At 33.8% G+C, this 15656-nt stretch overlaps 1 protein-coding gene across 1 annotated transcript in view; it reads right to left on the reverse strand.

Moving 5' to 3' along the window:
• Positions 1–15656, reverse strand: part of LOC106107315 (flotillin-2) — a 164263-nt gene that overhangs the window by 2171 nt on the left and 146436 nt on the right. Inside the window, exons 2-5 of the mRNA XM_013288125.1 lie at positions 14649–14743; positions 14206–14407; positions 2676–2908; positions 3–122 (exon numbers count right to left, since the gene is read on the reverse strand). Of these exons, the coding sequence (XP_013143579.1) occupies positions 3–122; positions 2676–2908; positions 14206–14407; positions 14649–14743 (650 nt within the window). The remainder of the gene's footprint in view (positions 1–2; positions 123–2675; positions 2909–14205; positions 14408–14648; positions 14744–15656) is intronic.

Genomic DNA, 15656 nt, shown 5'->3' on the forward strand with positions numbered 1-15656 from the left:
ACAGCAGTGTTAATTTCCTGGTCAAACTGCGCCTTCTGCAACTTGAACAACCTGTTGTTGTCCTCTATCTTGGTATCGGTGGAATATTTCACGTCCATCGCGCTCTTCTCGCATTCCGCCTCCTACAAACAAAACAGACTAATTTTTATTTTACTTAATATTATAAATGCGAAAGTTCAGATGGGTGGATGTTTGTTAGAGTTTGTAGCCTAAACTGCTGGACGGATCTCGATAAAATTTGACATAGATGTAGAGGATAGTCTGAAAGAACACAGGCTACTTGCATTTGTTTTTTTTTAATTCGGCGCGGATGGAGTCGTGGCTGAAGATTACTAGTACAAATGCTAAAGTTAATATAGATGATGGATGTTACAACGTATGTTAAGAACGGTTAATGCTGAAATTAGATCTAGAACATGGTTTGATAGAGAACACATAGATTACGAAGTTTTTTAATACGCATAGACGGAGTCGTAGGCAGCTAGTCGTTTCATAAATGAGATTATTTTAATTCCTCTTCTAAACGAACAAATATTAAAACATCAGTAGAAAAATTACGGTTAAATCAGACAAGCAGACAATCAAACAGAACATAAGGCTTGATTTATTTTTGTACAAGTGAGTCGGCAGTGTAAACCTAATCTAACGATCAACTAGACATAAAACGATAAAAATTTAATATAATAATAACTATTTTAACGACCCTTGTTCCAGGTTTAGTACCCTGAGGGTAAGAAGGCAAGTTTATTACCGCGGGTGTTGACGGCCAACTAAATAGCAGTAAATATTAAATTATATATACAACATAAAATCTATGTGGTAGTTAATTAAACGTTAGGTTAGAAATACAATATAACTCTACTAATATTATAAAGAAGAAATCTTTGTATTTGATTGTAATGAATAGGCCAATAAACTACTGGGCCGATTGTAAAAATTCTTTCAACGTTAGAAAGGTTATATATCTGCGAGTGCTATAATAGGTATATTTACTTATTAAAATACAAAAAAATACTTTAAAACTTATATCTTCTAATATACAACATTAACGGCGCTTTAAAAGGCCACGATTACACTCGAAATTCCTTTATTTTTTCATTCAGTTTGCATGCAGAGTTTAAAAAGCGAATTGTTTAATTCGTTTCAATATTCGGCCGTTAATTGTCTACATTTTTATTTCGAGCAATATCTTGTTCAATTAAAGAAGTAGATTGAATTTACAACTCGATGCTCGACCTTAATTGTCTCTAACTTTTAATAGGTCATACACAATTGTGATATCTTAAAATTTACAAATACTTAACAATTCAAGAAAATAATAAAAAAAAGTTTATTAAAATACTAACTACAACTAAAACAACAGAATAAATACTTCAGTGCGAACTCTGAACAACACTAGATAGAATGGGAGATAGAAATGGAATATATACGTTCGACAAAAGCCGACAGAAGTTCCACTGACACACGTTATTGATTTATCAGTACACGCAAACGTGAAAGGTTCATAACATAAATGCTTTTGTAAAAATATTCTTGACTAGCTTTCACTCGTAACTCTCTCGTGTAATTAAGAAACAAAAGTAAGTAGCCTATGTGTTCTTCCAGACGATCCTCTACATCAAAGCCAAATATCATCGAGATCCGTTCAGCAGTTTAGGTTACAAACTCTAACAAACATCCATCTAAACTTTCGCATTTATAATCTTACTTACTAATATTATAAATGCGAAAGTTTTGATGGATGGATGTTTGTTAGCGTTTGTAAACCTAAACGGCTGAACGGATCTCCATGAGATTTGGGCACAGGTTTAGAGCATAGTCTGGAAGATCACATAGGCTACTTTTTTATCCCGGGAATAGTTTACTCGATCATTCTGCAACGGTTCAACATATCTTATTGAAATTTGGCACAGATATAAAAAAAAGTCTGGAGTACACATGGGATAAGGTTTATCCCTGAGAAATGTCCGGTTCCCGAGGGATACGTAGCTTTTTGTTATTTATATAGTGCGTATGTTTTCTAATACCTCGCGGACGAAGTCGCGGGCAACAGCTCGTATTAGTATGAAGTAATAAGTTAGATTATCGTCTACTTTAGTAAGTGTATAGTTTAAAGTCATATTAAGTTAGTACGAGCTGTAGATATTGAATTACAGTTTGGTTTGTGTTGACCTGTCTATTGAAACGTCGTTGAATGTTTGGCGAGCGTACATTCTGGTATTCTGTCCATTATTCTCACTCCGCGTACTTAATTTGACATTTGATATATTATCGTAGAAGTCGATAGCTTTGACAACAGTATTGTGGTCTCTTTTATCTCAAAGAGAATGTAAGGGATGAAAATATGCATATAATTGAATGCATGCATAACACCGACAGAAAGAGCGTAGATGATTCAGGGATTTAACCATTTGACTTGTAATGTACAGGTCTTAGGTTCGAATCCCGCTGTACCAATGTATTTTTCGAATTTCATATGTAGATCGTTCACACACGTTCTTACTCAACGGAATACATCGTGATGCCTGCACATATCGGCGAAGAAATTCAAAGATATGTATGAAGTCAATCAACCCGCACTTTACCAGCGTGGTTGACTATGCCCTAGTCACCCTAATTTAGTGTAGACTCCGAGCCCCTTGCTGGGGACGTATAGTGAGCTGGTGTATACATACCCTGATACCCGCGTCCCTATTGGCCTGTGCGACTCCAATGTTGGCGTCGCGCTTCACCGCCGCCGTCTGCGCCTTACCAAGGCTGGCGAGGTACTGCACGTCATCGTACACGTCCTTGATCGTGAAGGACAGGATCTCGATGCCCATCCGTCCGACGTCGGGTGCTGCCACCTCGCGGACCAGACCCGCGAACTGGTCCCGGTCTCGGTACACCTCTTCTACTGTAAGAGTTCCTGTTAAACGAATAGTACCAATTAGTATCAGGAATCTAGGAAAATTCAAATATTTTACATCATTTACTGTTATATTCAGAATTGTCTGATGATTTCTCAAAGAGGTCCCTTAGTGTACATTTAAAAAATAAAAAAAACACTTTATTAATTAAACCAGTTGCACAATATTAATTAAAACAAACATAATATATTCTCGTATGTTATATATTAGTTATATCAGACGGTATGTAATTTTATAAGTTAATCTACACCTGCTACAAACAGTTTCCTTGTTGAGGCATTCAATCTTATTGTGTGGGTGCGATTGGCTGGAATCTTTATAATATCTGAGGTATTCTACATAACTTTATACGGCATTCCAATTTATTATACAAATATGAGAAAAATACAATTATAGTTACAGGGAGATATTACGTGAAAGTGTTAAGAATGAATGTGGATGGCTACAAAGGTAGAAGAAGACCAAAGATGGATTGTGTGAAAGAGGAAATGCTTAAGAAAGGAGTGGTTTCAGATATAGCTGATAGAGATGTATGGAAGCAGCATATATTGTACCGACCCTCCATAAGGGATAAGGGCAAGTTGATGATAAGGGAGATATTACTACCTTAACGTTAAACAACCTTACATCGCGGTATAAAGTTAAACTTAGGAATAAACAGAGTATAAGCAAATATTAGTACAAATTTTACTACGTTTTTAAGGTTGAAATACAAAAATTGTACTATTATGCATGTCTACTAGGATCCGGTCTACATTTCATTTGTGTTAACAGATCTCTTATGTATCAAATTGTTTGTGTAATTTCTAAGTTAACTTACTTCTTAACATTCAAACAAGTGAGTCCAATAGTAAGAGCTAAAGGCACCAAAGCTATCCTTAGAAATTCCATCGTTACACTCTATCATTTAACACTAAAAACACTATAATCAAAACTTTAATTTTTCACAACTATTAATATTAAATGGAAGACTGTATTAACTATAAGTTTAAAAATTTAAAATTAATAGTCTTTTCAAAAATACAGAATAAAAATATTTATATTAACGATTTGCAAAATCGAGAAGGTTTTAATTCAATGCAATCAACACTGGCCTTTAAACAATAAACTATTTATTAAAAAAAATATTTATCACGTCAGTCTCACGTCACGATTGCAACAACTATGTACAACACGGAATAGAATCTAATAATCGATATCATACGACCTTATTACAATTCCGTTAAAGATTATAATCGTATATCAATTTCTTATCATTAGCAATGATATAAATATGATAGAGATAAGTGCGGAATTATCAGTGTTATCGCAGACATTCGCATATATATAACTTTATAGATATATTCCTGGTATTAATTTGAACATATATTTACATTTAATTGACTGTTTTTTTGTTATCCGGGACTCTACGGGAGAGACCCGTCTCCCGCGACGGCCGCGGCCGGACTGGGTCTTCCGGAGTCGTACTCCCAGCACTTACATAACCTATATCGGAGTTTAAAGGGATGATCTAGATGCTTTTTAGTTTTAGATAAATCTTTAACTCTGTTCTGAACTTTTATTATAATGAAAAGTCATTTAATATCTCCAATACACTGAACTACGGAAGAGAATACATTTTTGGACTAACGAAAGCTTTTATTAGCGACGCATATAGGCTTTGCATATCTAGCTAACAGAAGGGGTAAGTTCCTGATTTAAAAATATGCAAAATATCCGAATTTGTAAAATCTGAAATCTATCTGAAAAATCACTTCTCTTCCTGCTGTTTGTCTGTCCCTATGTTGACTTAAATCTTTAAAACTACGCAATGTCTTTTGATAGTTTGTTTAAAAAATAGACTGATTCAAAAGGAAGGTTTATAAGTAAAACTAGCTTTCGCCCGCGACTTCGTCCGCGTGGAATTGAGAAAAACAAAAGTGAATAGACTATGTGATCTTCCAGGCTATCCTCTAAATCGATGCCAAAATTCATAGAAATCCGTCCAGCCGTTTAGGCTACAAACACTAACAAACATCCATCCATCTAAACTTTCGCATTTATAATATTAGTATGATATAATAATGAAATATAGATAAATACATAATATTCCAGCTATGGATTACATCAATGGTTTGAAAGTTCCTAGAGTTACGGCTGTCTTATTGCCTAGTATTAAAGAATTTTGTTGCTGTTGAAAGTCATTGTTCCGGTAAGGGCAATCTGGATTATGAGGCCAACCCCTACATTGCTATCGTGACCCCTTTACAAAGCCACTAAATATCTACACTTTTATAACACCAATTAAAAGAACTTTTAATGTTATAGCAATTAGTAGGAGTTGTACTAATTTATATTCTAACACTTCTATAAGCTTATATGGAGGTGAGTACACTACTTGTTTTTTAGTTGTGCAACTAAACAGTTGAATTGGCTGAGAAACAATCGATAATCGGACAACAGTTGTGTGCTAGTTTAGTCAAAGGTGTGCGCCCGCTTTAGCACTTATCAGTAACAGCCTAGATTTTCGATTCACGTGTGTACATGGCCTTCTTTTTTAGACAGCTGAATTATATTTGCTATGGTAATATTTGGACGTTCAAAGATCGTTATCACAACGTACAAACTAATCTCTGTGACAAATAATCGCATTATGACAACTGTTACTAACCAAATTTCACCCGAAATTTCGTTCGAAAGTAATCTACCTTACTTCCTAATTTCATCGAGAAACGTTCAACCCTTCTGGAGCCACCTTGCTAAACTACAATGCTGTATGCATAGAGGCACCAAGAAGCGCTTAAGAAGCCCATTTATGTCCTGTGCGGAAATAAAGAATGTAAGGCTCCCTGGAATAACGACCCACCATCCCCACTCGTAATCGTTACATCCATTCAAACATTGAAACATCCATAAATCCAAATAAACATTGCCATTTCTAATATTAGTAAGATAACATCGCGGCTTGAATTATATTCAAACTAAATTGGATAGCTCTATCTAATTGGAACACACATTTGGTTCATATTATAATTAGATATATTCATAGTAATGTGTAATATCGATAATTGTATGGTACATTTATGATACCATCGGGTGAGGTATTTTAAAGTATAAATAGAGCGTAATGCATTGCTCTTCTAGTCTATTAAGGTAGCGCATTTGGTAATGATCGGAGCGGATGCGAGTAACCTTTCTCACAGTGAGATAGGCTCCGACGGGCTCAATGTCGGTGTCGTCACATATAACTACATGTATATGAGTGTAGCCATTTTTTAATTTACAATTGTAGTTAATGATTAAATTAGGACTAAACAACGTACGGTTATCGGAGTTAAACAACTAGGATAAACCATTTTTTTTGTCTGTGTATTTGTGTATCTGTCTGATGTTCCATTTTCAAAATGTAATTTTGACAGGAATTCTTCTAGAAGCTAATTAGTGTGGGGTTTAATTTAGGCCGTTAACTCCGCGCTGATAAAGTCGCAGGCAACTTCTAGTTTAAAAAATATGATTTTTAATACGCTATCTCTTGTTATTGTAGTCACAACCTGCTAGCAGTAATGGAGGTCACACCTCCGAGTCAAGTTCACGGATCGCTGATAATGAGGCTGTTCGTGCGTAAATTGCTACACGTGTTTTTAAAAATTATCTAACATTTAGATGCAACCGTTTTTCTATATTTCAACCGTTAAGTAAACATAGCGTAAGTTTCCATTGCCGAAACACATAAAACATATTGGCAATTCTATTTTACTTTTCGCAGTAAAAGAGTTTCATAAATGTCACTCATTGGAAACTTACATATGTAATGATGATGTTCAAAAATCGACTTTAATTTTTTTAAGATAAAAATGTTAAAAATACCACGTTTATGAACTAGTTTTGATAATATCTTTAAGTTAAACCTGTTTTGTTATTTATAAAACTGTCAGTAATATTTCCATTGACGTATTATGACGCAGCGGTTTTTTTGCTTAGACAAAGACAATAAAATGATTTCCGCCCAGTTCACTGTTACTAACCTATTCTGTAGCATTTGTTGTTTTCTAACAAACAAAAAATAATAAATCGCTAATTTGATTTAAATCTAACCTTAAAAAAATATGCTCCAAATATTACTAGAATGTATAATTAGGGTAGTTAAAGTATTCCCTTAACGTTTTAACTTTACTTTAAGAAAGCAAAAACAGTAATTCACCAGAACTAGTAGAAAAAACTATAGAAGAAACAATAAATAGCCTCTAAAACTCTGTCTCGATTGAGATAAGGTATGTAAATATACCTTTTTTTTCATACAAAAATTACGGAAAATTCTGGATTTGAGAGTTGAATAACAATCACATTCAAGGTCACAGTGATTTCCTACGACATTTACAAAAACTGGGTTTAAGAGGGGGACAAAACATATTATAGTGCGACAAACTTCTCTGGCCCGGTATGTGATAATCGCGGTAACTATTAAGAAATACGTAAAACGTAAAATACACAGAAGATTTTACAACCGTAACTCTTTACGAATCTATTTACAATGGCATGAGGGCGCTAATGAGTTGTAACTAAGTGTCCCTTAACCCAACTGGGTCAGATAAGTTTATATGTCTATATTTATTATTATTTTAAAATTTCTCTTACCTTTTAACCACCGCATAAGTGCAACCGACTGTCAATCCAATATTAAAAGCTCCCATCCATAGCAACGACATATTTACAAAAAAAAAATGATTTCACACTTCACAATGCACTTACTCTCATTACCACTATAAAAAAATCGATTAAATTCAAACTATAATCGATTTGAAATCGATACTCGAATCAAAAAGCCCAGGATACCACAATTCTCGATTTTATCTACTTGCAATTAAAATTAGTAAATTCTATACCCAAGCTATGCTTTGATAGTACGGTCACTGAGTTGCAAACACCTATTATTACAATTAAAACTTATCGATGTTGAACGATTAATCGATATTAGTGTAATCGATACGTGCGTTATTCACTAAAGTCGAGAGTAGAGTGGTATAGTTACAAAACTTCCCTCCTATATAAACACAAGCTACACTACACAACTCCCCGCTTCTTTACTTAAAACTATTGTATAGTTGGATGACGCAATAACGGAGTAAAAGTTTAATGCAGTTGGATATAAATTGACTTTTAACTGATAGCTTTATTATCCTTTTTTTTACATGCTATTTTAAATTTGTTAATCCTTAATTTAGTTTTCTTTAAACATTGACATCTTGAATATCTAATATTATAAATGCGAAAGTTTAGATGGATGTTTGTTAAAGTCTGTAGCTTAAACGGCTGTACAGATCTCGATGAAATTTGGCATAGATGTGGAGGATAGTCTGGTAGAACACATAGGCTACTTTATATTTCGTTATAATATTACACAAATTAAGGGAAGTCATTGGATTAAAGGAGTTAATACATGGAATTAACTTAGTAAAGGAGCCAAGGATATACATGTAATTAAACAAAATACCGAATTTAAAATAAGAAGTAAAAAAAAAGTGAGAAACGTATTTGTAAAATTATATTTGAATTGTAATATTGTATGTTTGTTTGTATAAGTAAATAAATAAATATAATTTATCGCGGACGGCGTCGCGGGCGAAAGCCAGTCAAAAATAATTTTGTAAATAAAGTATGCTTTGTAAAGTTTTTAAATTCAAGCAGCAATTAAAATTTCAGTATTCTTCCCTCTGTTATTGTAATTACAAATAGCACAAAAATAATTAAGTAAAACAAAGCAGACACTAAGTAGATTTATTCAATTTAAATACGTACAGACAAGGAAGGGATTAACAATTTATTTTGCAGTAATGATATTTTTTGTTAACTTACGTGCTTAGTAACATACCAAGTAGAGAGAGAGAGAGAGAGAGAGAGAGAGAGAGAGAAAAGTCGATACTTAGACTGAATATAGACAATAATTACTTAACGGTTAATATTCATAAAAAATTGCAACAATCACCATTAAATTTGGGAGTCCCTGAAGAAGCATTTAGGGGCTTCTAAAAATGACTTTTTAACGATGCTTAGTTGTTTATAGTTTAAAAGCAATGACCGTGTAGTTTTAATATACCCAGCGGGGGATTCTTTCGAAACCCCTTTGAGTTCATTTAGAAAGCTGCAAGTTGACAACATCAAGAAGTATATACGTAGTTGTTATTGTAACGGTAATTGTCCAACGTCAAAAGCCTTCGTTGTCAATTGTACATTAGAAACTGACATTTGCAATTGAAAATTTCACAAATGTAAAAAATAAAATAAACTTTACGTGATTTCATGAGGTTGAAGCCGCACGGGAACACCTCCTTAATTGATAAAAACCCAAACAGAAACAGAAATTTTCAATAAGAAACTGGTTAAAAATGAAAGATAATATTTTCACAATAAATAAGAAACCTATTCTATTGTTATCACGAGATTTAAATTAATTTGTTATCAACCGAATTCAATTCACGTGTGTTCAATAATTAAAAAATCGTCAAATTTACATTAACATTAGTTTATACAATCAGAAGTAACAACAGACGTTAATAAAAAAGAACGTAAGCAAAACACTGCATCAAACCACTCGTTAATATTTTTACTAATTAAGGTTATAAGTCTAGAAAATTCTAATAGTACATAGTAAATGGGATAAAACGTAGTTATTGATTGGTCACACGCTTCGCGGATTTCAGACACAGTCCCTGAAGTAGGAAGCGTGACCGCACTAAACAATTATGACTGCGTTCAATGGCGGTTGACGTGGAGGAATCAGATTGTCATGGTCCGAGACTAAACGCAGAACCCAGGATAAAGCTGGCGGCGCACTGTGGACACCCTCTGCCCTGCTTTGGGAACAAAGACATTAAAATCAAGACGTTGATATCCTGTCACTTTAGTACAGTATTACCCAGGTCTCCTAATGTCCACTCAAAACCGTATGGTTATACGATGTCGGAAAATAAGAGGGTTGATAAAATATAGAACAATGTAGCAGTAAGGGATTTACCGAACGGTTAACTTTAAAAGGGTTCTAAGAAAAAGAAAGGAAGTTTGCTTTAGTCAGTTAAAAACTAAATGCGCGGTGAACTCACTGATAAATCACTAACTATTAGCCGTTCCAGTTTGTAATTAGATGTTTGGATAGACAGCTAGTCGCCAATCCTCATAACTTGTATGTCCCAAGTATAAGAATTAAGCGGTTTTTAATACGCTCTGCGCCTTAACATATTCGCTATCTCTCTCATTCTCTTTGCAAACTCAAAGATAGTCATATGTTTTAATAGGCGATGTAAACTTGAAGGGTTCCCGAGGCTTGTGCGAACGCCCCCTGGTAACATTTCCTAGTTATTACAGTTTCTTGCCCCGTAAAGGTTCGTTGCCTACGTGACGGCTTGCACGTCGCAATGTACCGTTAGCAAAAGAAATTTAATTGCGAACATCAAAAGTTACGGTGTGTTACTTGATATTAACATGAAAAGAAACGATTGTTAAAGCTTAATGTAAGTTAAAGACATTGTAATATGTATTTGATAAAACAAATTAAAAAATAGTATTACAAAATAATTACAACTGTCAAAAAAAATTGAATTTATCTAATAAATATTACAAATACTCTATCGAATACAAATTGTATATATCCCTCTCTTTTGCTCGCCCTTACTTATATCTTGCATCTCTCTCATGTAACGAAATCTGCTTATGCGTTCTAAATTTTTGTTTCTGAATTTATGAATACTTTAAGAATTATTTTTTTTACTTTAAGATTCCTAAAAAGGTTTTTAAACATAATTTTACACTCAGTTCTGGAGTGCATATGCATACAAAACGCATATGGCAGGAAGCTTACATCCCTTTCGAATGACGCACGATCGCCCTACGTTATATTCTATTAGTTTTACCTAAACAAACAACGGGATAGTGTAAACTTAACTTAGAAGGGATCACAGCAGTATTAAAGGTGAAAATCTTAATACGAAAGTTTAGATGGAAGGATTGGAGTTCGTAGTCTAAACAGCCGAAATCACAATAAAATTTGGCACAGATGTAGAGGATAGTCTGGAGGAACACATGTAACACTTACTTTTTAAAAAAAATCGAAGCGGACGAAGTCGCTGGCGAAAACTAGTAAAATGTTCACCAGATTTCGCCCGCGACTCCATCAGCGTGGAATTAAAAAAAAAACAAAAGTGAGTAGCCTATGTGTTCTTCCAGACTATCCTCTACATCTATACCACATTTCATCGAAATCCGTTCAGCAGTTTAGGCTACAAACTCTAACAAACATTTATTCATCTAAACTTTCGCATTTATAATATTAGTATGAAGTATGATGTACTATTATACCATGTAAGTCCACAGCAGGTACTAAATAAAGGACATGTCTTTGTTTGCTTTACATTTACCATGAAGTAAACGGGCCAAGGGCTTTTTAGTTTCACTATGACTCACAGATTGTAATTTGTAACCAATATCGTCCACTATTTCAACATACATTTGTTATTGCATACGTTATACGATGACTATTTATTCATAGTACTTCGTACACTTGTGATAATCATTTTAAGTGTTAAAAATATTAAGGTAAACGCACTAATAATCGACCCATAACATTCTATATACATTATTCTGGTATATTTAGTTTACATTTCATACGTTTTATCTATACTAATAATAAAGAGAAAAACTTTGTTTGTAATGGATAGGCTCAAAAACTACTGGGCCGATTTTAAAAATTCTTTCACCGTTAGAAAGGTTATTTATCTGTGAGTAACATAGGCTTTATTTTTTCATCTCTTTATTATTATTTTAAATTTTACGCAAACGGAGTCGCGGGCAAGTAATTCATATTATTCATATTACATACAAAAAAGTTTAAACACAAACGGCTAAATCATTTTTTAACATAGGCACAGGATTTAGTACCATATTTCGTAATATAGCGGGGGTTTTTTCTTTCCGTTTCAAGCGTTACAATAAATCATACTGTAGAATACAAAAGTAACTTAGAAACAAAAGAAAAACATTTTGTGTGACGTAATATAATCGTGTAAAACACCTATAAAAACAGATCGTCCTTCATCATCTCATTGTAATTAAAAAGTAACATTAAATTGAAATGGTACCTTCGTAACTTAATTGCTGTTTAATACCTACCTAGAGCAGTAATGAGTTATCATTAACTTAGATAATAAATCTTAAAATAGGCTACCATAATAGAGTCATAGTTCACGTCTAATATTTTGAGCTGTCACCCACTTTAAAAAAAATGGTCATCTATAACATTCCCGCGTGCATAACCTACATTCCCGTCAAAATCCCTTCAAAACAGTACATCCGTTCAGGAAATTACCCGGAACAAACAGGGCTTGCGGACAGACAAAAAAGACAATTCGCAAATACATCTTCGGAAAATTTGTTTTTTTTTTTTTTTATATAACAGAGACCCTCTAATATTATTACACGAGAAGATACAGACGTAAGAGCGAAATAAAAAAAATACAAACATATTTGAACTTGAGTTAAAGGTAAGAAACATTGTGAAGTGGATCATCGACCTACTAGGGGCGGTCAAGTGCGACCTCTGTCGGCAGTGATTACAATTTAGGTCGCAGTCAATCATAAATAACACTATAATCAAAAAAGAAACTCGTTAACATACTAAGAGGGCTTGCTTAAATTGAATTTTTGTAATTAATAAACTCTTGCTACGCATTTTAATATTATAAGATTACTAGCGACCCTCCCAGCTTTACACGGGTTCAATACTGATACAAAAATATGTCTATTTTTATTATATTACTAGCTGTTCGCGTGCGGCTTCATCCGCATGAACTTATAAATTTATTGTTTGCATTTGTCAAATTTTCAATTGCAAATGTCGAAATACCAATTACCTTACTATGGAAATCTTGCTTCCTTGATGTTGGCAGCAACTTATGGTCTCTTTCCCACATTGGTGTTTTTTTCCAAAATATTTACCCCCTAAGTTTAATGGCGTGAAAATACATAGCCTAAAGCGTGTAGGGCTTTTTATTAAAAAAAGAATTATTCAAAAATATGCTGTAATTGCTGACATCTTAGGCAACGAAGAAGTGTGTGTTTACGCTTTATTATAATAGTATAGATAAACCTCTTAAATAATCGTACTTATAATATAAATGTGAAAGTTTAGATAGATGTTTTAGAGTTTGTAGCCTAAACTGCTGGACGGATCTCGATGAAATGTATAGGAGTACTGTATAGTCTGGAAGAACACATATGCTTACTTTTGTCTTCTAGAAAAAACTATTAAATGAGGTTTTCATATAACAAAATCAAAATTTCATATAACAGAAACAAAATCCAGGACAAGAGACAATCGCAGAGCTAATTGCCTCACCTGAGTTAATAAGGAGTATTAAACTGTGAAAGGAAGCAATCAATTCTTGTCTTTAACGTTTTATGTTGACGAGACATTGACAGAAAGTAGGCCTCTTTGTTACGAAAGATCCGCTCGGGAAAATTACCAACATAATAGCACTTTGAGAGGAATTGTTTAATGGAGGAATTGTGTATCATAAGTATTTTGGAAGACAGACTTTGAACTTTGAAAGTAATGTATTTTGGCGTTTGTATGTCAGTAGTCGATTTGATCACACAACCTTTTAATCTCGCTATGATTCCTATGAGATCATTATGAGATTGAACTAAGCAGTTGAATTGGCTGTGAAACAAAAGAAAATCGGAACAGTTGTGCGATAGTTTAGTCAAAGGTGTGCGCCCGCTCCAAACATAGATTAAACACAGAATTACAGTTTGTAATTTGAGAGTACTGACGACATTAAATTTAAATTACAGATTGATTTACTAGTTTGATGGGAAATCGATTGTCCGTGAATTACTACATTTCTCATAATAAGTGTTTTATCTCCTTTTTGTGTATCTTTCATACTCCTTGTATTGTAAATTTGTTATTTTACTTTCTAAATAACAATCACCATATAATCTAACTTCCGAGCTCATCAAGGTTTTTATGTGTCAAAGTAAAATGTTTGAAATCAAAGGGCACAATGACACTTCCGCTTCCTCTAAGGTTTAATAATTATAGGTCAATTTATAAAAGTAATAATCTATCACAAAACCTCTATTTGTAATTGTATATTATCATTACAAGTAGAATATTTTGTGTTAGTTTTAAAAATTAAAAACTTATCAAATCACGGTTTGAAAAAGCGACATCTAGTAACAGAGAAGTTTACTACAAAGTGCATCTTAAAAGTGTTGTAATTCACCACTAGATGGCGGTATTTTAAATAGTAGTTCGTTCACTTACCTAGTATAGCTCTCAAATGCCCTTCCAGGGTATGCAGGACGGTCATTTTGATCTCCTTAACAGACTTGCCGAGGAACTGCTCGCAGGCGGTGGTGAGTAGCTCGTCTTCGTTCATGATCTTGCACTGCGCGACTCCGGTGACAGTAAGTGGGACACCTTGAGCGGTCTCCACGTATTCACACATGGGATTCAGGGTCATCACCTGGCAGAAATTAATTTTAAGATAACACAAGAAGGAAATCATAAAATCTTATCGATGGAGTTATATTGGCTAGTATTAACGTGGTCTTTAAAATCGTCTATCACGTGAAGGGTTAGATTGAGAGATATATATTAAGTAGTGTACTTACAATACTTAAGTATACATCACTTTGTGTTGAATATTCATGTTATGTTCTGCTTGACATATCAACTCAAGAATTAATTATAACCCGAAGATTTACCTCAAGAGAAATTCGTTGTACATCAGTAACCAGCCACCAAGCCCAGGCATACCCGCCGACAATGGTCCGCTTTTGTGTCGAACCGAAACAGCCACCTGAGAACAAACACAAAAACATTAATATACATAACTACTAAAACTTTAAAATAGACTAGATGTTGCCTACGACTTCGTCCGCGTGGAGTTTAAAAGTTCAAAACTTACGTTCGCCCCCTTTACCTTAAGTATTAACTTAGTAGTAATCTACGTAATAACAGAAATTAAAATGCATTTAAATAGACTAGATGCCGTCCGCGACGTTGGCGCGAATTTGTTTGGCGACGTTGAATTAATATTAAACTTAAGTAGCCTATGTGTTCCTCCAGGCTGTGTTCTTGTATGCTTTACAGCAAATTCAGTTGACACATTTGGAGATACCTTTTAAGAAACATCAATTCAAACATACAAATCGCATTTATAATATTAAAAGTATAATCAAATATTACCACAACAATTCTTTACCTATTACATAAGTCGGGAACAATACCTTGAATGAAATTTGAAACCAACACAAACGCTATTGACGTCATTTACCAAGAAAAACATTCAAATTACCTAAGCACATATTTTTGTTTAGTAGACATGGGCAACATTAGCCAATGATCTAGGCCAGGTCTAGAGGTGAGCTCTCTTACCACCTGGCGACGCCCATAAATGGAGATAAGTCGGGACATATACAAGTCGTCATATACTAATTTAACCGTTAAAAAAATACTACAACAAATCATATTTTCTAATAAAAAGAATGTAGAGATTGAAATGAAATATTTTAGTAAATTCATCATTTTAGTATAAATATTATAGTACAAAGGGCAACAAACTCTGCGAGAGTGGTTTAATGTTACTTGACAGGTTCTGTTTCTCAATGCACTGACTGCACTTTCCCTTTCAAGTCTGTGTTTATTATAAGTGATATAATAAAATAAATACGCCTCATATAAACAGTGTGACAGAGTTTACAACTTAATAT

This window comes from Papilio polytes, unplaced genomic scaffold (genome assembly GCF_000836215.1).
Source record: "Papilio polytes unplaced genomic scaffold, Ppol_1.0 DF824269.1, whole genome shotgun sequence".
Classification (NCBI taxonomy): domain Eukaryota; kingdom Metazoa; phylum Arthropoda; class Insecta; order Lepidoptera; family Papilionidae; genus Papilio; species Papilio polytes.